This window comes from Trichechus manatus, unplaced genomic scaffold (assembly GCF_000243295.1).
Source record: "Trichechus manatus latirostris isolate Lorelei unplaced genomic scaffold, TriManLat1.0 scaffold00156, whole genome shotgun sequence".
Lineage (NCBI taxonomy): Eukaryota > Metazoa > Chordata > Mammalia > Sirenia > Trichechidae > Trichechus > Trichechus manatus.
In genome coordinates, this window is record NW_004444092.1 from 5,688,968 (window position 1) to 5,713,394 (window position 24,427).

At 36.2% G+C, this 24,427-nt stretch overlaps 1 protein-coding gene across 8 annotated transcripts in view; it reads left to right on the forward strand.

Annotated features, from left to right (window-relative positions):
* Window positions 1-24,427, forward strand: part of SGCE (sarcoglycan epsilon) — a 77,006-nt gene that overhangs the window by 22,236 nt on the left and 30,343 nt on the right. For 7 of the 8 annotated variants that reach the window (XM_023740512.1, XM_023740513.1, XM_012558306.2 and 4 more), the window contains 4 exons: window positions 5,919-6,041; window positions 8,324-8,481; window positions 13,886-13,958; window positions 18,451-18,649. In XM_023740512.1, coding sequence (XP_023596280.1) covers window positions 8,365-8,481; window positions 13,886-13,958; window positions 18,451-18,649 — 389 coding nt within the window. In that variant the 5' untranslated portion in view covers window positions 5,919-6,041; window positions 8,324-8,364. The remainder of the gene's footprint in view (window positions 1-5,918; window positions 6,042-8,323; window positions 8,482-13,885; window positions 13,959-18,450; window positions 18,650-24,427) is intronic. The other variant, XM_004386144.2, reaches the window with a different exon arrangement.

Below are 24,427 nucleotides of genomic sequence, written 5' to 3' on the forward strand. Positions count from 1 at the left end.
ACCCCTTATTGTTCCTGCCAGTACTTAAAATTTTTAATTGTCAGGAATAATCATACCCAGCTGCTTAGGCAAAAATTTATTTTAAAAAGTTGTACCAAATAAGTGGCTGTTCAATATTTTCTTTATAGCCTGAACATTTAAAAACCTCCTTTATCATTCTTATTCTAAATGTTTATAAGTAATTTGGACTCAATTAAACCACCCTTGTGATACAGTAGTTATATATTTAAAACTCTTTGGACATGACAGGCAAGTTAACAAAATGGAAACACTTTTAGAAATCGACTGTTATTTCTTATTAATAAGTTACTTATTAATTATGGTTTGTTATAGTTTTCTTAGGCTGATTTAGTGATTGCTAAGTGTACTGTAGGGTTGCTGTGAGTCGGAATCGACTTGGTGGCACACAACAACAACAAGGGTTATACAGGCAGTCCCTGGGTTAGGGGCGATATCCATTCCTAACTGTGTCTTTAGGAATTTGTAAGTTGGAACAGGTGCATACAATTCTTATTTAGCCTTACTTTAGTGCAAGAAAAGGTCCGAAGTCTTTTCAGTGATTTAAAAGCTGCACGTGCAGCAAGTGAAGGTGATTGTGATGAAGAATTTGTAGCAAGGAGGGGTTGGTTAAATCTTTTCAAAGTGCGGGCAGATTTACATAACATTAAAAGGTAAGTACGAGTTGCCCGAAGTCGGATGGACGTTTGTAACCTGGGGTCTTACTGTATATCATTGAATCAATAGATCGCTTTGTTTAAATCATGCAGTATATTTCCCACATAACAAATATGTAAGAAATCATTTTATACAGCACATTAAATCCATTTATTTTGATTTGACAGTTCATGTTTACATAATACATGAGTTGGATTAAGACTTAGAATTGTGTACTTCTTTCTTTCTGAATGTATTTAATATAGAGTTTATACTGCCATCACCTCAAGTAATGGCTGCATCCCAATTATAGTAAGATCATCTATTTAGAAGTGTACCACATCACCTAGGAACCAAGATATACGCCATCATGGTGTTTTTGCGCAGCCAAAATAGATGCTGCAAACGCAAGGCTCCTGTGTTACACATCTAACAGAGCCCCCTGTGCATTAAGACAGCAGGTATTTGTTTCTTTACATGCAATCCCACTTCATTTGGTAGTCTGATTTCTAAACCCATAGCTGATTAATAGCAACAAATTAGAAGGGATAGAGAAGCTGCTATAGGAAACCTACTGATTGCAATGAGAAATGACAGCTGACAACTTGTCTACAGAGGAGAAAACAGAAAATCTATAAAATACATAACCTTAAAAAGCATAGCAGACTACTGCGACCAGCTAGCGTGATCGGTAAATGGCAAGGCACCCAAACAGCCCATAAGGGCTTCTCTGTGTAACAGAGCAGAGTGCAATAATTGATGTGCAAAATGATGACCTTAAACCATCATGAAAAAGATCGACCACTGAGCACTTAGAAAACTTAGCTCCCTGGAGTGCTTCGTTCCTTGGGGTTTCTGGTAAACTGAGATTTTTCTACACTCTCTTAAACCTTAAAAGTTAGAAAATGATAATATAAATGGACCTTTAAAAATTAATTTCTTGATAAAGCATCTAAGAGAGACATACACATAGGTACCTCATAAAGGTCACCTGAACGTGAATATTGACAACACTAGATGACTCTCGAAGATTTCAGGAGGAAGACAGCTTTACAATTTAAATTTAGCTGGAAGCAGAGTCTCACACTTAGCAGCTATTTTATCTTTACAGCCATGTACTTTTTCAGAAGGGCTGTTAAGTGTTGTCTGTACTTCTTTGTGGAAAAGGGACTGTGTGTGTGCCTGTGCACATGCACAGGGAATTAAGGATCATTATTGTCATGATTGTGAGTTATTTGCCATGAATTCATTAGCAATGCACCACCATAATCCTTTCAAAATTGAATGTTTGCTAAATACATCCAAATTTGATTTGGTTTTTAGGTAATTGTAAATAAACACACCAACTCACGCCCTTATATTTTCATCACAATATTGCTTTCAGAGAAAATTTCAAATGGACTATTAGTAAAGGAAGACAGGGTGTTATTTAGCTAGCATGCGGTCCCACTGTATTACTATTGCTGTCACGTTTTGTTATTTGGTTCTTGGCTCTCTGCTGTCACATAATATCCAGATGTTGAAATGATCTGTAGTTTCTGTATCTTATGACTAAAATGTACAGAAAACAGTTTCATAAACAAGATTTTGGTAGCATGGTGATGAGAGACATTGGACATACATTTAGGAATGTTGAGATAATTTTCCTAGCCACTTGCCCACATACCCCTTTGGGTCTTGTCTACACAGATGCAATATGTAATTTTTCTTAAAAAATGTTTGTTACATAAGATTAAAATTCCTGTCTTCAGGAATTTTTAGTCTTTGCAAATCTAGCTACCCTGGCTATTTGAAGATGATGTTTTTGATCCCCTGTGGTTGGGGCTTTTGGTTTAATTGTTTTTCCCATTAATGGTGATGGATTTCCATGGACTTAGCCACACACTGGTTTCCAGTTTCGTTTGTATCCAGCAGCATGTGTTTGCAGAGGTAATGGATTTGTAGCTGTAAAAGATTGCAGAGCCATGCGATACACAGAGAGGCCCGGCCCTGTGACCTTGGCTTGATTAGCATGGCACCTTACACATGTATATTTCAGAGATTATTAGATCTAGTATTGTGGATTCTTAGAGTGTTTAAATTTGATTTTCAAGACTTGCTCTAAGGAAAACGGTATGTTTCAAGCTTACAGTTTGTGAGTCCTACCTAGACACATATGAGTGCAACATGTGTTAACTGTTAGTAACAGCCTTTGTGGATGTTGGTGCAGAACCTGTCAGAATTATTTGCACAGCCCATGTTTAGAACAAGAGTTTATAGCTTCTAATTCTCTGTGTCATTTGTTGTTTTTGAAAGGAGGCAGAGGTATAAATACTGCCCAAATAGCCTCTGTTGAGGAGCTGTTTGTTTTGCAAGTAACAAATGGCAAAGGTAAAGGGCACCTCTCGAAAATGTTGTGTGGGTGCCCATAATTTAAACTGATGTTACAGAAAGGAAGTATTATTTTCACAAACAAAACATAGTGGCTTAGTCATTTTCCATTTCTAGATGGTGAATGTGTCATACATCTGTATCATGTTTTTCTCAAAGTGAATGACATACTATACTTAAAGTGAAGCAGGCTTTACTGTGGAGTTGCCTAGGTAACTGACCAGCAAGTATGCAGTTCAGTGGATCGCAGAAAGGCAATTGAGTACGCATGAATAAAGAAACGTGCATGCCATCTGAAAACCCAGGAGGGCCGTGGTAGATTGTGGTTTAACTCTGTAGATTGCAGGAATTTCTTTTAGGAAAGCAGAAACTAAGAGGTTCTATACTAGCCCTTGAGGTGAAGTGATACGGAATGGAGGTACCCTTTTATTGTTTTACTTCAGGCCCTCCCTGGGACTATCTATAAAATAGAATTATTTGAATGCTATTTAATATGAACAGCCTTTCTTTTTGGTTTATGAATTGGCTTTTACCTGCCTTATAACAGCCAAAATGAAGGGAGACTTTTAGTAGTTTACAATGTAGATGGATGATAGTAATCCATGAAGTGCTACACACAATTAATAATTAACTCAAATTGCAAAAATGAAATCTAAATTAAATATTATATCTGTTTACTCAACACACATGAGAGTATTATTTACCTATACAATGCTTCTTATTAGGATGTATTCACCCATTCAGTAGACATTGATAACATTATTTAAATATGCCACTCTCTTCTAGGTGCTGAGAAAATAACAAAGGTAAAGAACTGAACTTCAAGGTGTTTTTCATCTCTAGACAGAATAAACTGGATAAATTCTGAGGAGATTCATTTAGATTATTCAAAATCTTCCTATGCTTGGGCTGTAGGGTAGTGGTCTAGAATTAAAACATCTTTTTCTAGAGATTGAAATAATTTCTCAGCAGGAGTTCAAAGTTCCCCATAATTTGACTGCTCTTCCCAGGCTTTGTCCCTCTACCTTAAATGTACCCCAGGATCTAGCATCATTGATGTAATTCCTTTTCTTGAGAGCACTCTACAGTATCCCACCTCTGTAACTTGTACCTGCATTTCCACCACTGAAATGCTGAATCGTCCATCTCTGAGTTTCAGAATCCTGCTAGTACTTTTCAGAGCCATATAGAATTCTACTTCTTAACATAAACCCTTGCCAGTTCTTTCCAGCCTTGATTACTCTTCACCATTTTTTCCAGGTATTGCAGAGCAGTTAATACTTCCGGGATAATACCTAGTTAGGTGACGTTTGTCTCCCTAACCAGATGGTAAGCTCATCGAAGGCAGAGACTGGGTCTCCTTTATCTTCACATTCCCCATAGTACGTAACATTGAGGGTATGTTGTGGAATCACACTGGTGAAAAATGTCAAATCCTTATCCTCACTGTTTTGTATGATTGACTCATTCCCGTTTTGGACGATAGTGGGAGCCTTTCTACAGGTAAGTAAATTGTTCTTGGGCAGAAAGCGGGTACTTTCAATGCCATGGAAAGACCACTTGTGAATACTAGTATAAAACAAATTAGAAAAGAATGGGAGTGTCCCTGAATACCTAGTTTAAACCTAACTTATAGCTTCCTTTCCTCTGTTACATGGCCTTTGAAGTTATGTTTTTAGTAGTAAAGCTTTGGATATGTGAAGCTACAAGCCAAATATTTTAGTTCAGTTCCCCTTTTTTGGCTGTCTTCCACAGAACTGCAAGGACAAGTTTTCACAGATAGAGAAACATTTTGTGGAGTTCCTATTTTTATGCTGAAAAATTTACTGTCAAGTGATCGTGTTATCCAGGGCTTTTAGTAAGTTGTGAGCCTGGAACAAGCAGCCTTGGGGTTCTAAGGTTAATTACTGTATTTACAAATCCATCAGTGACTAAGAGGAAGAACTGGCTTGATAGAGTTTATTTGTCTAAAAATTACAGCTGTTAGCCAATCAGGAAGATAGAAACCCAGAGGAGATTGTAGAGGTGACAAGAGTAATGGCAGTGATGTGTTGGTGGAGATGATGATATCAGAGGAAAAACAATAGGTGGAAACTAGTCAAACCAATTTGGCCATTTTAATGTACCCACATCATATGTCTTAGGTAACCAGTAAATCATGAAATCTCCCCATTTCACTGACAGAAATTATTTGCACTAAGCTTTATTATATAATTTTTATTGCTTATTTAGAATGTAGCATAATATAATAGATTATATTGTTTGAATTATTAAATGTCAAGATCAGGGAAAATGGAATAAATTATTTCTTGGTGAGATATGAGGAATGAATACTTATAGTAAAAGTATCCAATGCATTTTTACAAGTATATGTGAAAGTCACCTTACATGTGTTACGGGTATTATACAGTCTGATGTGCTTTATCTAGATAACAATTAATACAGTGTAGATTCTTACCATTAAAAAAATTACACTGTGTACTTTTATTTTAAAAAACAAAGGAGAAAGAAAAGAATCTACAGCAATTATATAGTTGGTCAGTTTTCATGATGTGTATTTTGGGCAATAATTTCAAGTAGAAAGAAATTACCAAAAAGATATTATGTATGTCTTCATTATTTAATAACAACTTAAAATATTAAATGTACCTGATTTGTCTGCATAATATTTGAAAAGGCTATAAGCACACCAAGTTGAAAGAGTTGTTCCATGCTTTGTCCTAAAATTACTTCCCTTTAAAATAAACTGTTATTAACAGTTACTTTGCGTGTTGCTTCAGTTTTCCCAGAAACTTCTGCGTAATGAAAACTTTTACTACAGTGTAAGCTGCATTATCATATCGTATCTCCTTATATTTGTCTTTCTATCTCTTATCTTTCCTCTTTGTTTTCAGTGTACACTATTTTCTCCAAGGTCCACTCTGATCGGAATGTGTACCCGTCTGCTGGAGTCCTCTTTGTTCATGTTTTGGAAAGAGAGTATTTTAAGGGGGAGTTTCCACCTTACCCAAAACCTGGTATGTTCTTTGGTGGGGGCCGGGGGGAGTGGTTAATTTACTTCATTTTTCTTTTTGTTCAGTGTGCATAATCTAGATGGTTTGTGATCAGATATCTTTAACATTATTTGAAATGGTTGTGATAAGTGATAAATTGGTTGTTGCAGGATATTTCTCCTTTTAAGATTAGGAATTTAACTACAGAAGGATGTAATTCATTTTTGAATTTTAAAGAAAACATATTTCTGGATTCTCAGTCTTGAGTTTTATGCATCTGGCAAAAGATCTACCTGTATTCACATAGTGATAATTAGAGCTGTACAATTATGATTTTCCCTATTAAGACTCAGATTCTTACATAGTACATTGATTTTTGGAAAAGTATACATATGTTATAGAAGAGAATGAAATATATTAAGAAAGAGTTCTCAAAAAAGCTTTTAAAATATGAGATAATTTTATATAACTTCATAAGCGTATAATGGAGATAACCTTTTTCCTTCAAAGTAATGCCAATTATGAAGTCTTCTTGGTTTAAATACATTATGCTGAGTTGTTACCAAAAAACCCTGTTGCTGTTGAGTCGATTCTGACTCATGGTGACCCCATAGGACAGAGTAGAACTGCCCCATAGGGTTTTCAAGGCTGTAAATCTTTATGGAAGCGGACTGCCACATCTTTCCCCATGGAGTGGCTGGTGGCTTTAAACTGCTGACCTTATGGCTAGCAGCCAAGCACTTAACCACTGCGCCACCAGGGCTCCTTTGAACACAGGTGATCAAGTTAATGAAGATAAAGAATAGCAAGAGAAAACATAATAAATTTTTAGAACTCTTACTTAAGTGGCAAATAAAAATAAATTTTCTCAGAATTATATTTTGTAGGAGCACATTTTTAGCAATAGAATTAATATATTCTTTTTTATGAGAAAAATTATACATATATGATACAAAAATTTAAATCAAAACAACCCAGTTTAACCTACCTGGTGAAGTTCTAAATGTTTAAAAATAACTTTTCATGAGATTACATGCATTCTAATACATCTGATAAACTCTTCCAGAAAGAAAATTTTTTAAAAAATATTATTTTTTTAAATTGTGCTTTAGATGAAGGTTTACAGAGCAAATTAGTTTCTCATTAAACAATTAATACACATATTGTTTTGTGACATTGGTTGCCAGCCACATGACATGTCAACGCTCTCCCCTCTCAACCTTAGGTTCCCCTTACCAGCTTTCCCGTCCCATCCTGCCTTTTCGTCCTTGCCCTTGGGCTGGTGTGCCCATTTAGTCTCGTTTGTTTTATGGGCCTGTCTAATCTTTGGCTGAAGTGTGAACCTCAGGAAATAAATATCCTTTTTGTGGTTTATGTGATGAATAGCATACCTGAAAACACTTATAAAATACAGTTAACCAGTTCTCAATAGCATTCAAGAAAAAGGTAGTCTTTTCATCAATTATTAAAAAACATTTTCTTATGAGGCATTCCATGTTTGCAAAACTATTTTGGTTAAACTTCTTGAGTAACAGCTCTAACATTTGAGAAGGAGCCATGTAGTTAAGAGCCTAGTTTCAGGAGTCAACTCTGGATTAAATTCTAGTTTTACCATTTAATGTGACTGTGGAAAAGTTACTTAATTTCTCCAAGTTACATATTCCATCAGTAAAATTAGGGCTAATAGTAGTACCATCTTCATAGGTACATTGTGAAAATCAGATGAAATAGTGCCTGTAAAACACTTAGCACAGGGCCATGTATATGCTAATAAATGATGTTATTATTATTGTGTATTACTAATAAATGCTGTCACTACTGTAGTTGTTTTAGATTTGTAACATTGTTTTCATCCTATCCTCCAGTGTTCTAAAATTATATTATTTTTGTTTTGATGATGCTTTTATAATTTTATGATACTCTTTAAGATTAATTTGGTAGTATCTAGGCTCCTTAAGAATACGGATACATCAATATGATTAGGTGATTTTCCTGAAAAACAGTTGTCTCTCTGGCAGAGCTGCCCCACTACTAAGTAACCAAGAAAACAATTCCTAGTAAATTATGTGCACCTGCATTTTTTGTTGCATCAAATTTCTAGATGAACTAAACAACCAAATGGATTTTTTGTTTACATGAGGCCATAGTCTAAATTCGCAGATGGATGTTTCTTCTGTTTATTTTGCTACAAATGTAAGAAAAAAATACGTAAAATTTTAGACACAAATGTTTTCATTGAAACTATCAAAGAAAAATTTGTGAAAATAGCTGTCTTACGTCTCCCTAATTCTGTGTTTCTTATCTAGGTGAGATTAGTAATGACCCCATAACGTTTAACACAAATCTGATGGGTTACCCAGACCGACCTGGATGGCTTCGATATATTCAAAGGACTCCTTATAGTGACGGAGTCCTATATGGGTCTCCAACAGCTGAAAGTGTGGGGAAACCAACAGTCATTGAGGTAATTATACAGAAACAGCCAAATCTATGTTTTTGGATTTTTTTGTAATTTAAGTTTCAGGCGTTGTAATTAAATTTACATGATAATGGTTTTTAGTATATTGTACATGGAAGCACATTAGATGATATTTGAAAATGTACCGTTCCTTTCTATCCATTTACAAAGGTTTTGTTTTAGCCTTTATATAAAAAAGGACATTCTCAATTAGTGAAGAAACATGCAAAGACATTTTAAAGAAATAGAAGAATTACTATAATATGAATTCTATTAAAGAAAATAATGCACACTTAAAACACTTATTTGCTCCACATATTTTGAAATTTCATGTTCATTGAAATATAATTATTCATCAGGCATATAGGGTCTTACCATGTGCCAAGCATTATACTAGGTGCAGGTGATCGAAAGATGAGCCTTGAGTGTTATAGTCCAGGGGTTGGAGTACTGGGATGGAAACACGTACTTAGCCAACACTATAATAACTGCTACAATAAAAAAGGTGCTGCTTTATGCAGAGTTGTGAGATGATAAGTACTTCACAAAGTAGAAGGAAGACTGTCTTGGGTAGAGGAAATAGCACATCAAAGTCAGAGAGGTATTAGAAAACCACATGGTGCTTAGTGAACTACAGGTGTAACTAGAGGGCAGGATGCGCCCCAGTGGGCAAAGGATGGGAACTGAGTGTTGATGTTGGTAGGAGCACATCTTTGAGGACTCTGTAAGCCATGCTGATGTGTGTGTAGCTTTATCCTAGAAGTGATGGTGGTATTATAATTCATCATGTTTTCATCAGTACCTAACATCATATCCACAAGTATTAGAAATTAAAAACAAAAAAAGCAATCCTGTTAAACCTTTAATTAGAATTAGTACTTTAAAAAAAAAGAATGGGTATATAACTAAAAGTGTTTCACTGTTTATTATTCCCAACAAAATCAGAATTATAATGGCAGTTAATGGCAGGGGAGTCCTAAATATGCATGTTTTAGGCCCTGATGCCTCTAGGATCTTGGATTCTAATTTAGCTGTTTAATTCCACAAGTATTTACTGGTAGTAACTAAGTGGTAACATGGGAAGTGACAGTCAGATTGCCAGGGGCTTGTACAGGTATTGAGTGTCATGCTTTCTACCAGATACAAACTCTCAGAGAATTCATACCTTGAGTTTTTCTCCAAAGTTTTAATCAGAAATAAACAAATTGACCAATGAATAGAATAGAGAGTGCAGAAACAAGTCCATCTACATAAGAAACTATGATATATGTATGTATAGATGGTGCTACAGATCATTAGGGAAAAGAATGTCTATTTATTTTTGAGGTGCTCTGACAATTCCTTATTCATATGGAAAAACTTAACAGCAAGGCTAGATTCTTCACACCAAACACAGTTCTGTACAGATTAAGGACTTCAGTATGAAAAGCAAAATTTGAACTATTATATGAAAATGTAGAAGAATATCTTTCTGACCTTGGGATCTTAAATAAGACCTCAATTTTTTTTATTTGAGAAAATATTGACAAATTTTACTATTTTAAATTGAGAACTTCTGTTCATCAAAAGACACCATTTAAAAAAAAAAAAGCCACAAACAGGGATAAGATATTTTCAATACATATGGCTGACTAAGTGTTAATATCTAGAATATGAAAAGAAGTCCTACAATGCAAAAAGAAAAAGATGTGAACAGACATATTTTTAAAAGGGAGACACGATTGCCAATAAACTTAAGTAAAAAAGCTGAATCTTATCAGTAATGAGGAAAATTCAAATCAAAACCACAATGAGAATTTTCCCCGGAGTAAAATTCGTTGCTGGTGGGTGTGGGAATTGGCACAACCACTTTGGAAAACAGTACTGAAATATCTCAGATAGTTGAGTATCACTGTACCCTGTGATCCAGTAGTCCCACTTCTACCTCTGTACCTCAAAGAAACACTTGGACATGCCCACTTGGAGGGATGTCCCATCATGCTCATGGTATAGCAAAACACTGGACACCCATGAAACAATAGTAACTCCAAAGTTCATCAGCAAGAAAATATGTAAATTGTGATGTAGTCACACAGTTAGATTATATAGCAGCAATGAACTTAAGCTTGCCCAGCAACATGGATGAATGTTGTAAATGTAATGTTGTATAAAAAAAAGCAAGTCCCAGAAGACTACATACAGTTTGATACCATTTTTATAAAGAACAGAAACAAGAAAACTAAACAATATATTTTATAGCATACATGCATTTATGATAAAACATGGTTACTTCTGCTTGAGGAGAGACAGGGGACTAGGATAGGAGAGACATGTCTGCATGTTGACTTGGGGTTCATTATATTCTTATACCTTACTCTTAAATAATATACTAAGGAGATAATGATAAAGATTAGAAGATAATGATGAGTGTAGCAGATCTTTCATGTAAGCAAGTAGTCATTTATCTGTAAATAACTCATTTTTTATATTCATATACAGTAACATATTTAAGGAGCCCTCATGGCACAACAGTTAAGCACTCAGCTGCTAACTGAAAGGTTGACAGTTCGAATGCACCCAGCAGCTCTTTGGGAGAAAGAACTGGCAATCTGCTCCCATAAAGATTATAGCCGGCTCTGTTTCATGGGGTCACTATGAGTTGGAATCAACTCAACAGCACCTAACAACAACAACAGTAATATACTTACTGTATTTTGAAATATCATTAGTCAAAAGAGTTTTGCGTATCTTAAACTAATATTTGATCATATAAATCCACTGATTAATTCATTCATTCAGTAGACAGTTATTGCATCTAAAATAGATCAGCACTGACTGCTCTGACAGGGATCACAGTAGAGGGTCCTGGACAGAGCTGGAGAAAAATGTAGAACAAAATTCTAACTCACACACACACACAAAAAAGACCAGACTTACTGGTCTGACAGAGACTGGAGAAACCCTGAGAGTACGGCCCCCGGACTCCCGTTTAACTCAGTACTGAAGTCACTCCTGAGATTCACCCTTCAGCCAAAGATTAGACAGGCCCATAAAACAAAAGGAGACTAAATGGGCATACCAGCCAGGGATCAGGACAAAAAGGCAGAAGGGGACAGAAAAACTAGTAATGGGGAACCCACGGTCGAGAAGGAGAGAGTGTTGACATGTCGTGAGGGTGGCAGCCAATGTCACAAAACAATATGTATATTAATTGTTTAATGAGAAACTGATTTGCTCTGTAAACCCTCATCTAAAATACAATTAAAAATAATAAATAAGTGTGAAATTATGCTGTATTTTTCTGAAAAAATATAAAATAAGCAAAGTTCTAGAAAGGGGATCAAAAATAAAGCAGACATATACATGTATCTGCTCTCATGGTCTTCACGTCATAATAATAAGTGAAATTTGATTGAGAATATTGCAGTATTTCAGTATCTCATTACAACTGATAGAAGGACTGCATTCTACCATATCTGTTAAAATTAAACATTCAATATAAATTCAGATAATACAATTTCTCCTGATATAAAATGTTCTTCACTCCCTTCAGTAGCCTGTGATTTAAAAAAAAGAAATCTTATTAGAATTTGTGAAATTTACAATAATGAAATTTAAGATGCATATGGGCAGGCCAGTCATAAAAACATTGCAGTTAGTTTGAAAATATGTGGTCTTCCTTTCTGAGCTGAGGCTTCAAGATATTATAACAAAAAATAGAGAATTGATCCTTTTTCCATTGAAACTATGATTAAGTTTTTTTTTTTTAATCTGTAGTGATGTTTATTTTTTTCTTTATATATATGCACACTTTCAGCATGTTCTATAATGAGTGCATTTTTTTTGTTGTTGCTTTAAGTGAAAGTTTACAATTCAAGTTAATCTCTCATACAAAAATTTATACACACATTGTTTTGTGACCCTGCTTGCTCTCCCTATATTGTGACAGCACACTCTTCCTTTCCACCCCGGATTTCCTGTGTCCATTCAACCAGGTCCTGACCTGACCCTCTCTGCCTTCTCATCTCGCCTCCAGACGAGAGCTGCTCATTTAATCTCACGTATCTACTTGAGCTAAGAAGCACACTCTTCACGAGTATCATTTTGTGTCTCATAGTCCAGTCTATGATTAAGTTTTTTGCAGGGGAACTTTTTAAATCATGAGGATTCCCCAAGATATATATATTTTTTACATGTTTTTTCACTTGCTTCTTTGTGAACAATACCTCCTAGTTCATTTTATTGGCTAGTTTTAGTTTACGTGTTCAGTGTGAACCTAATTAATTATGTCTCCCAACAGATAGAAGCAAGGAAGTGATAAAGTCCAACGTACATTTGACAAATTGTGGAGACAGATTTAAAAAAATTTTTTGGAATAATATACCTTTCAGAAAAAATGTACTTTTTAAATATCATTAAAGGTTTAGAATTGCTAGTTCCAAAATATTGATTCTTTCTGTTCTAACTACAAATAATATTTCCAATGTATATATTTCATTTGAAGCACATTTATGATGCTGTAAAAACTTTGATACTCGGTTTTAAATGCTAAAGAGTTTCCTTTTTAGTATGAGTCAGTTTTCTCCTACTCTCTTGTCTCAGTGTTACCCACAGCTGCTCTCACTGCCTGAGGTCTAGAACTGGGATTCTAAGATTTTTACACAAGCATTTGCTTTTTTGAGGTACTGCAGATATGTTGGAATGTTTTACTATCTGTTAAGGTTAATCTGTGATTTTTGAAGCCATATCCTGGTGGCCTTGGCTTTGTTTGTTATCTGCAGTGGCTGTTTCTGAGTTGACATTGATGTAAGTTCATTGGCTCTCCAAATGTTTACTAATATTTGACTCTATGAAGGGATTGATTGGTGTTATTGAGTATGTGCCAGGGGCTTCATAGACTATGATAATTACTGCTTTCCTCCTATCATAAGTGAGAGATGATATGCTATTCATGAACTGGACTAGTTGGTGTGCAGTTCAGTACTAAATGCAAATAGCACAGATATGCATGTTTTTAAAGTATATTTTCCAGTATAATCCTTGAAATCCATTTAAAAGTGCAAAACTACATTCTTGGCTGGTTGGGTTTGATTTGTGTGTTTTATTTTTGAAATCTTAGAATGTCATCGCTAAGTAATTCAGAATGGTTAATCCACTTACTAATTATGTATCTGTACAGCTACCAGCACTTACAGCCTTTCTGAAAGGGCCTTTCTGCTTTTTATTTTTTTGTTTTTGCATGTTAAATACACCTAATTGTTTATTTTCCTGTAATATTGCTAAAAGCTCTGAGTTTTTATTGCCCAGAGGAGGAATATTTTGTAAGTAAAGAAAATGGAATGAATGACGATTCTTTTTTATTTTGTCCTTAATGAATTTCATTTTTCGAAGAACATTCCACTTCTTTAATATGATTTTCTTTTTTTAATAGATAACTGCCTACAATAGGCGCACCTTTGAGACTGCAAGACATAATTTGATCATTAATACAATGTCCGCAGAAGGTAGGTATGGAAAAGTATGTTGATGATCATTTCTTTATCTACAAAAAGCCTGTTTCATGATCTTTTATAACTATAAAAAGAGTAAAGGATTTTAAGGAATCACATACCTAATATGATAGATTAAATAGTAAAATGTAGAAAACTATTAAGCAAAAGTGCATTCCTTCTAAAATATCATGATATGGTGGTTAAGAGCTCAGGAGAGGGAACCAAACAGATAGGCCACTTATTAATATTTCTGTAAGCCTTGGTTTCCTCACGTAAAATGTTGCAAAGAATAGCATTTCCCTTATAAATCTCTGGTAAAGATTACATGAGTTAAGGCCTGAAATGTGCTTAACGCAGAGCTAGCACAGAATACACATTCAATAATTATTAGCTGTTTTTATTATTTTGTTTTAAAACTTCTATAGGTAGTAGTTTACTTGTATGCCAAAAATATAGTTATTGGTGTATAGAAATAAACTGTAATTTGGGCCACAGTTTCCTTCCTGAATAGCTAATCATCCATCAGTACTTGCTAGAGTCCATCAGCAGTTCAGATTTACATATCGTAAGCTCAAATTGTAAGCTCTTCCCTCAGGAATTTGAAGGTTAAAGACAAAGAAAACATCCCAAGAATTACATTGCCAAACATTTTCCCTTTATTTTGGTATTTGACTGGGAAAAATGTATACCACTACAAACTTGGTAGTTAAAATTTATAAATCAAGGGATAGTTCTTTCTATTCCAGATATCGTTTATAAATGTGACGGGAGAGGAACTGATACAGAATTTTTCTCCACCTGAAAATAGTAATCCATAAGAGACTTCTTGTTATATTTATTGGTACAATTAAAACACAATTAGAAACAATTGAGGAAACACCAAATATTTTATCAGAAGCTACTAATTTGGAATTCATGGTAATTCAGTAAAGCTGGGTTAGAAACTGCTTTATACTATATGAAACGAAGCATTTTCTATAAAATCGATCATACTGTACATACTTGGAGAGGTTGCTTGAAAACTTTGAACTTCCTTAAGTGAAATGTTTTTTCCCAGGTGTTTTAGCAGTACCAATGGCAGACAGCAGATGGGCGAATTTAAAATTTTAAATGGCCTTTGTATATGAAAAGCAAGCCCAAATGCCAGTTCTGTGGGCATGGACAGAGAGTCGTCTCTGTCTACCCTCCAGCCCCTACAAGGACTTTTGGTAGGAATTTATGTTTGGGTCAGGGAGACTTTGTTCTTGACCTCAGTTATAATTGGATGCTTACATCCAGTCTAAACTGCCTCTGTAGAATTGGAATATCCTTCATAAACAGAATAATTACAGAGTTCCCTTCTTCCTTGGGAATTCATCAGCATAGTTATATAGTTGTATTACATTGGGCTTGGACCACCTAACCTCACCATTACACTCTCAGAGGACTCAAAACCCTCTGGTAGGTATTGGGGTCCCTACAGACTGAAAGACAGCCTGGTCTACAGCATAAACTTCCTTCTCAAGTCTGGTCTCAATCCTGGAGATAGTATACAGACACCTTTATAGGTGCCATTGTTGAAATATGGAGACCCAGGATCAGGCAGGTACTAATGGGAGATTTCTAGACAACTTTAGGTTGAAAGTTAGTTTTAGGGGCTATTGATCTAAATCAAAGAGCCCAGTGGCACAATGGTTAAGCACTTGGCTGCTAACTGAAAGGTTGGTGGTTTGAATCTAAACCAGGGATTTTTGATGCTGTGCTGGTGAGGGAGGAGGAGCAGGTGGGTTTGGCGGCCTCCACCTTTACTTCACTCAGAGCTGCTTCACTGCTTTTAACAGGATTCAGTGGCCTGAAACTATTTAAAAACCATTAAACTAAATGGCATACCTTTGTCCTTGCTGGTCTAGATACAACATATGTGGGAAAATGGTCAATGGAACTTATTTCTTTGAGATAGACCTACACTCATTTCCTGTCAGATAAGGTTTAGGAAAAGAAACAACGAAAGGTGAATATCAGGACAGTCATGCTCAGACACACTCCCTGCCCAGCTGTCTCCTGCTCCGAGAGACCTAATGGGACATTAATCATGTAGAATCACACTGTGGAGCTGAGGAGAGAATATAAGGTGATTCTCTAAATTGGGTTTCAGTGCCTCAGAGGCCTGCCACTAATCTGTTGGCCTACTGTTCTGTTGGCCTCTGTGATGTCCAAATATAGCAGGCATGGGATTTCCCCAAAGTTAGAAAGCTGTTGTGACTCATCTCTGGGCGGTCTGGCAGTAGCACTTCGCTGGGTCGACAGCAGGCAGCTGCGTGGCCCAGAGCATCTGAGGGGCCTGGCTCCGGAGAGGGTTTGCAGCAGGTCGTAAGGGAGCCACGGAACGGGGTCACATGGATCAGAAAAAGACAAAGAACTATCCTCCGAAAAGGAGTACTGATCACAAGAAAAAAGTTTCATAAGCTTTTTTAGAAAACTGGTTGTAAACACACTGAATAGATGATAGACTTCTGGTATCCTCAAAAACTATATTCGGTATTATTTATAAAGATGTTCTTATTTATTGCCAGGAAGCTGTTCTTTGTGACACATTTCTGCATTATTATTTCTAGGTATGGGTAGAAAATGTAGCATGATTAAGTTACTATTTATCTATCTAAAACAGGAAATGTATTAATCTGTATGAAACAGGAAAATTTATCTGCATAAAATAGAGTAAATATATCATATTTTAGAAGATTGCAGATGGGCTATACATCAAGCAAATCTAACATAACCATGAGTGGGATAAATGACAGTGTAGGAGAGAGTAAAGACTCTTCTGTGACTAGGGCCTGGAAAAACTAAATCTATAGTGAGAAAGGACTATACTCTAGAACACTCTTGGTTGAAACTCTGAAGCCAGAGTATCTTCCCTAACTTTTCCTTTGGCATTGAATGTCCTTTAATATCAAAGAGACTTCATGAGAAATGAGGTCATTGAAATTTGAGTTATTAAATATGTAATTTTTATTTTTTACTCAATTATTAAATAAGAGTGAAATATGGTATGGATACATTTGTTTTATTGAAATAAATCAGATATACATAATTACTACTGGCAGCTGTAAATCTGTGTATAGTCCAGAGACCTTTTCTTTTTAAAGGAATAATTCAGGTTATTAACCTGTTCATATTACTATCATAAGAGCTAAAATTTAATATTTACCAAGTTCTTGCTATTTGTTGGGAACTCTTCTGAGCACTTTAAGTACATAATTTTCTTTAGCTTAGATAAAAATCATATGAGGTAAGTTCAAATTATAATAAGTTCCTGGACTGCTTTAAAGCTTAGCTTTCCCATCTGGAAGTTATGGAGAAAAATACTAGTATATACTCACCCTCTGGCTGTGAGGATCAAATGTGATAATTCACCTAAATGCTTAGCCATCCTCATAGTAAATATATAAAAAAATATTAGCAGAAGATTTAAAAAAATTAAAACATTAGATATTTTTGAATGTTAGATATTTTAAAATATTACAGAAATGTTATAAAATAAAAACTATCTTAATACAACAATCAGAATATAAGAACTTATGATTCCCCAATTCAAGAGTAACATTTGAGAAACTGAAATATTTTTATATTTTTAGAGTTTCTTATGCTGAGAGTCTGAATTTGACATTGGGTTGGTTTAAAACATTAATTTTGAAATGCTTAGAGAGAAATTTTGATGAGACGTTGGGGAAGGAAAAAAGTCAAGTAAAATTTTAGCAATGTGATACATTTAATTTCAAAAGAATTTTGATAATATATTTTTTCTAAGATATTTAATTATATGGTGATTGAAAGAGTGGAATTGCCATGATTTTAGAATTGTTATTGAAAATGTAATCAGTATTTATTTTAGAAAAAGTAATGTTTTAGTATGCTCCAAAAGGATCAGTAATATTCAAATTAAAGATAGGATATTTCAAATCGTATATAAACAACCCAAATGCAAGTACGGATATTTTGTAGTATCTTCTCTCTTTGGAGAGAATATTTCTGTGCCTCAACTTCCTCCTCTGTTTACATAGAGATAACATTGTTGCAGTAATTAAATGAGATAATATACTTGAAAAGGATTTGTTAGTTCTCAAGCACAGCAAATTATTATTTCTACCATGCAGAGTTCTTAAAATCCTCCTTCCAGCTGGGTAAATTGAAAGGATGAGGAGGCAGGTGGGACACTGGCAAATTAATCCAAACTGTTTGAGGTAGATTTGGCTTTTTTCTTTTTCTGGCCAAGTCCTATAACTGTAACTTGAACTGCTATACTTTAGATTTAATTATATTGTAGAGACAGTTCTGTGTCTGATGTACGTAATGTTTTTAGATAGGTCTCTCCATTATAGAGAAAGCCCTTAAAGTCAGTATTAATAGTTTTCCTCAATGCCAGGTTTATAACAGAACTCAACAAATCTCAAATTGTCCTTCTGCTTCTCCCTTAAAAACCTACTTCATTCAAGATACGCATATTCTTTTTCACCAAAATTAGATTTCCCGTTACCATATCAAGCAGAATTCTTCATTAAAAATATGAATGTAGAAGAAATGTTGGCCAGCGAGGTACTTGGAGACTTTCTTGGGGCAGTGAAAAATGTGTGGCAGCCGGAGCGTCTCAACGCCATAAACATCACGTCGGCTCTAGACAGGGGCGGCAGGGTTCCACTTCCCATTAATGACATGAAGGAAGGGTAAGCAGACCTTTATCTTGTTGCCTTGAATATGGATTTTAAAATATGGTGATCTTATCAAACTTATTATAGATGGAAGATGACCTATTGCATTTTTCTTTTTAATAAGATATTGTACGGATATGAGTATAGAAGCAATTTTCTATATTGACAAAAAGGTTATGGTAATGGTTCTTTATATCTCAGACTCCAGGTCCTGGGAATCTAGTTGTAGATCAGGATCAGCATCATAAATTACACTAAGTCTTTTGTACCTTCCATGGAGAAACTGATTATGTAGGGCCCTAACTTTCAAAGGAAATTGATGCCCCAGTTATCAGCTACAGAAGGACATGCAGACTGCTGTAACTTTATTCTAGGAAACTATTTCTTTGCCTTTAACATTCTTTCCAGCATATGTCAGGGACTGATGGCTGGGGTGGGTTTTAAGCCCATTCCTGTGAGACGAGAGTCTAAAGCCTGGCCCTGTCACTCACAGGCTGGGTGACATCGGGCAGGTCACTGGACCCCTCTGTACCTCAACTTCTGCATGTGCTTCAGTGGGGATAGTACTCTCACAGGGTTGTCATAATGATTGAGACAATGTATGTGAAAGGGATTTGTCAGGTCTAAAGCATTACAAGTACAAAGTGTGACTTGTACCCAGTAGAGGCCCAGAGACGGCAGTGGTGGTTCAGTGGTAGAATTCTCTCTCCTTCCATGGGGGAGAACTGGGTTCATTTCCTGGCCAGTGCCTCTCAAGTGCAGCCAGCATCCGTCAGTCTGCTTGTGTGCTGCTGTGATGCTGAACAGGCTTTAGTGGACCTTCCGGATTAAGACAGACGGGAAAGAAATGTCTGGCGATCTACTTCTGAAAAATCGGCCATTGAAACAACATGGATCACAATGGTCCGATCCCGTTGTGTATGGGGTTACCGTGAGTCGAGGGCCAACTCATTGGCAGCTAACAACAACAGAGGTCTAGAAACACTCCTACCTGGGTAAATTGAAAGGGTAGAGGAGTCAATGTCAATGTCAAGTCAAACTTTGATTTCTGATCTGTAGGTTGAGGCAGATGTACCTTTATTTATTTATTTTACCAATCCTATAAAAGTACAGGCTGTGGAATAAATCACATTGTGTGTGGCATAGCCCCTTTCCATTTCTTCCTTCATCCATATTCCTGGTAGTACTTTTATACAGGTGGTATCTGATAAGAATTAAACTTAAGAGCAGCTGTAAAGGGAAACGAGGTTGGAAATAAAGGAAAAGATTCCAAATAGACATAGATGAAATCTGAGGGAGTAGGTAGATGGCAGATAAGGGAAAAGCAGTGACCTGTAAAGTCCTAATTAAAAATTTCAGAATTAAATTATATCTCCTATATTATACAGCAGTGGGTTTTGGAGTCAGTCAAGCACACACAGAAATGCTTTGAGGAAAATAATTGCTTTATCTCTTGTCTATCTGCTCATTGGCTTCCTATATGAAAACATAATTCTAACCAACAAAAACCAGTTGCCGTCGAGTTGATTCTGACTCATGGAAACCCCATGTGTATCAAAGTAGAACTGTGCTCCATAGGATTTTCAATGGCTGATTTTTTGGAAGTATATCACCAGGCCTTTCTTCCGAGTCGCCTCTGGGTGGACTTGAACCTCCAACGTTTTGGTTAGCAGCTGAGCGTGTTAACCCTTTGCATTATCCAGGGACTCAGCTTATATTCGCACTTCAGAATTATAACATGTTTTTCTTTCCCTTTGAGTAATTAAAGCAGAACCATGGCAAGAAATGAATAAGGATATCTCTCCTGAAAACATTCTCCAAATATGGAGCCTTTTCAACAGTTTTCCTAAGATAATGTGTCCCATGGTGATTGTTAAAACAATGACCAAAAGATGTTGGAGGATGCAGCATGAAGACCAGACGTGGATAGAGTTTTCTATGGCTCTGCTTTCTTCTGGGTTTACCCCTTCTCCAGTCAGTAGTGCAGGCCCCACCCACAGAGGTGCTTTGAGAACCTGAACTAAACTAAATTGAACTAGAGGACTCTAAACCAAACTGTGACCTAAAGCAGCACTTCCCAACCCTGCCTAGCCTGCAAATTGTCAGTAGAGCTTCATTAAAAATATAGATAGGTTTCTGGCCCCTGACTCTCCTAGAGACTCTGATTCTTTAACCCTAGGGCTGAGCCTGAGCATGTGACTCTAAATTAAGAACAGAATTTTTGTTCTACAAGTACTTGTTAGAGAATTCAGTCATTAACTGACCCCCAGCACCTGCTGAAGGCGGCACATGCTGTCAGATATTTGAGGGAGTCAGTCCAGTGGCATTTATTTGGCCCATGTTGTCTCAGATCCTTTCCCAACTTGAAATGCTTTCCATGAGTTTTAATGTTAAGCCTTAACCTTTGCAAAGTATTCATATGAGAGGTCTTTTAAAATAGCATTTCTATAAGTTGTACCCGATGCCAACTCTATTACTTCAATGTCCCTGTACAAGCACCAATGAAATAAGATTCTCCTTGAGTGAAAAAGTTTGTTCCTGGGAATGATTTTGCATACCTTTTTAGTTGGTTTATAATGTCATGGTAACAAAACCATCTTTTAACCCTGTTGCCTTAAATTTAGAAACTAATCCCTTGCTTCACTCTTCTCTGGTGCCTTCCTTCCTTTTTGATGGTGTGTATCATAGTTTTTAACAAACTCCTTGCCTCTGTAATTTCTTTTGAAAATACCGTGTGCTGCAAATCCTTTGAAAAACGAAATATTAAAGATATGAAAAGATACAGTCAGAGATAGCAAAGAAATTGCAGCCATTGCCTTTCTAAAATTTTATTTAAAAAATATATTCACAGTAATTTGGAAAGGATACTAGTAATGGTTATACAACATAATGAATGTAATCAGTGCCACTGAATTATACATGTAAAAATTGTTGAATTGGTAAATGTTATGTTATACGTATTTTTACCACATATATGTATGTATTTTTTCTCATACACTTCAAAAGTATTAAGTGCCCAATAAATATATTATACTTAATACTAAATATTTTTTTAAATCCTATGAAATTATTTCCTGTTACTTGTCACAGCCACCGTCTAGTAACTGCAGATTCTTCCATATTTGATATGTGTAGTCAAAGAAACAGCAGACGACTAAGAGTAGCTCTCAGAAGTAGGCCCTCAGAATAAGCCTACTACCCTGCCACAGCCCAAAGCGCCATTAAATGCCTCATCAGGAACCCACTCTGCAATATCCCAGCTCCTCATCCTTCTTGATGAGCATTTCTTCATCTCTGCAGAACTTGGTGACAGCTTTCAAACTTCTCCTAAATCAAACAGAAAACAATTACAAAGATTTACTTCAAAGCGAGTAAGCTCCTGCAAAGGAAGGCTAAGCCTCCTGGAAAGACCTGTTTTCACTTGCCATACCCATAACCCCAGGGCAACTGTGCCCTCTCTGAGCGTGGTCCTGGTGCTGTTTTTGCTCCTGACAAACAGCCAGAAGCTAAGGACTCTTGTATGTATTTAGCCTGGGATAAAGCTGGTGGAAAGAGGAGCAGGTTCATATTTCATTCTAGGCATGTCATAGCTGCCAACCATGACTGAGTGATGTGGTGTAAATGGTGGCTATGAAGGGAATGATGGGGTGTGAGGATTAAAGAATATACTCACTTTTCATAAGAGAATGTTAAACCTACAACTATTTCCTCTCATTACCAAAGCGTGTGGACCTACACTCACTCAGAGACAGGGAATCCTAGTTTATGCTCTAGACCATCTCATAAAGTACCACCTCTAATTAGTTGTCTCCTTTTTGCCCTGTATCAGTAGCCTCTGTGAGAAGTTATATTTGAAGAAGAGAATGTAGGTCACTGGCTGCCAAATACTGGTCTGATGTAAGTTCGTGATCCTGGGGAATCCATAGTGCTCTGCTGAAGTGTCACCATCCCTGGTGATTTATGGGACTACCCTTTATTCTTAAATTGTATCTCTTCTGTACTTTTGGTGCAAATAGCCTTTCTTTTTATGCAGTTATGGAGATAGGAATTTTTAAAACTGCCTTTAATAAAATAAAAATTGGAAACCCAAGTCAGTCCATTTTCTAAGTATACCGAAAAACCAAAATCAAACCTGTTGCCGTCGAGTTGGTTCTGACTCATAGTGACCCATAGGACAGAGTAGAAACTACCTCATAGGGTTTCCAAGGAGCATCTTGTGGATACAAACTAGTGACCTTTTGATTAGCAGCTGAACTCTTAACCACTGCGCCACCAAGGCTCCTTTATAAGTATATTAATAAATGTGGCCATATGTCTAATATCTACTCTCATTTTTATGCATAAATTTTTTTCTTTCTCATTTTAAGTATATATATGGGGTAATACCATATTCGTCCCTGGGACACAGTGATTTAAAAAACATAATCTGTGCTCACAATCTAGAAGGGATCCAGCCAATAATCAGATAATTTAAGAAAATGTCCTCAGTATCACAATTGAGGTATTCAAAGAGAAGGTTCCTCACTCACCTCAAGTCCAAGCCTGCAAAGGATTCATAGAGGAGATGAAACCTGATCTGAGCCTTAGAATATGAGTACAAATTAGCCTGCTAAAAACATAAGAAAGGAATTGAATTCCAGCCAGAGGGAACAGCTTGGGCCAAAGCCTTTAGGTAGGAGAGGGCACTATGGATTTGGAAAATGACTTATTGTAGAAGTGGGAAAGAGGGATCCAGAAGTGATAGTTACCAAGGAGGCAAAGACCAGATCATTCAAGGCTTTGTATACCATGAAAAATAGTTTGGGTTTTATCCTGAAGCATTAGAGACCTTTGCAGAAAATGATTTATATTTAAATTTTTGTTTTAGTGAGATCACACTTGTTGCAGAATAAAGGAAGGACTGAATGGAGATAGGGCTGAGTGGAGGGAGGCATTGGGATTTTAGAGGGCCCAGTAGCAGCCATGTTCCCTGCCATAAGAATATGAACCAATGCAGAGACAAGTATCAAAGAGGTGGATATCAAATGTCTACTTTATTAATAATAAAGCTAATTGGAGAATGTGTCTTAGCTCTGCATTGAACTTATCCCCTAAAACATCAGTCACCCCCACCCCACCACCCCACCCAGGTTGGGAGACATGGGAGGGAGGTTAGGCACAGTCTTCCCTGCTAAGCTTGAAGAGTAGACCAAACCCAAATGCCTCCTTTCTGCAAGCACGCAAACCCCTTCAGAAACATGAGAAGGGTGTGAGCCTGTGTACCAGTTCCCTCTTCTGATAAGATAATTAATTCCTTCTCCAGTAGAGAGGAGAAGGAGGTAGAACATGAGTCTAGAAGTGTTATTCTAGCCAACATATCTCTGAATTGGTTCATGTTCTTCTGGTAGGGAACATGGCTGTTACTGGGTCCTCTAAAATCCCAATGCCTCCCTCCACTCAGCCCTTCCTCCATTCAGTTCTTCCTTATTCTGCAACAGCTATGATCTCTCTAAAATAAAAATTTAAATATAAATCATTTTCTGGAAAGGTCTCTAATGCTTCGAGATAAAACCCAAACTATTTTTCACCATATACAAACTCTCGCATGATCTGGCTTCCTTCTTGGCAACTATCACTTCTGAATCTCTGTCTCCCATTTCTACACTAAGTCACTTTCCAAATCCACAGTGCTCTCTACTCCTGGAAATATGAGACATGATGAATAAGTGTTGCCCCCCAGTAGTAGGAATGTTACTTTTTAAAGTTTGTTTTTGTTTTGTTTTTTTATAATTTAGGTAAGAATAGATGTTGAAA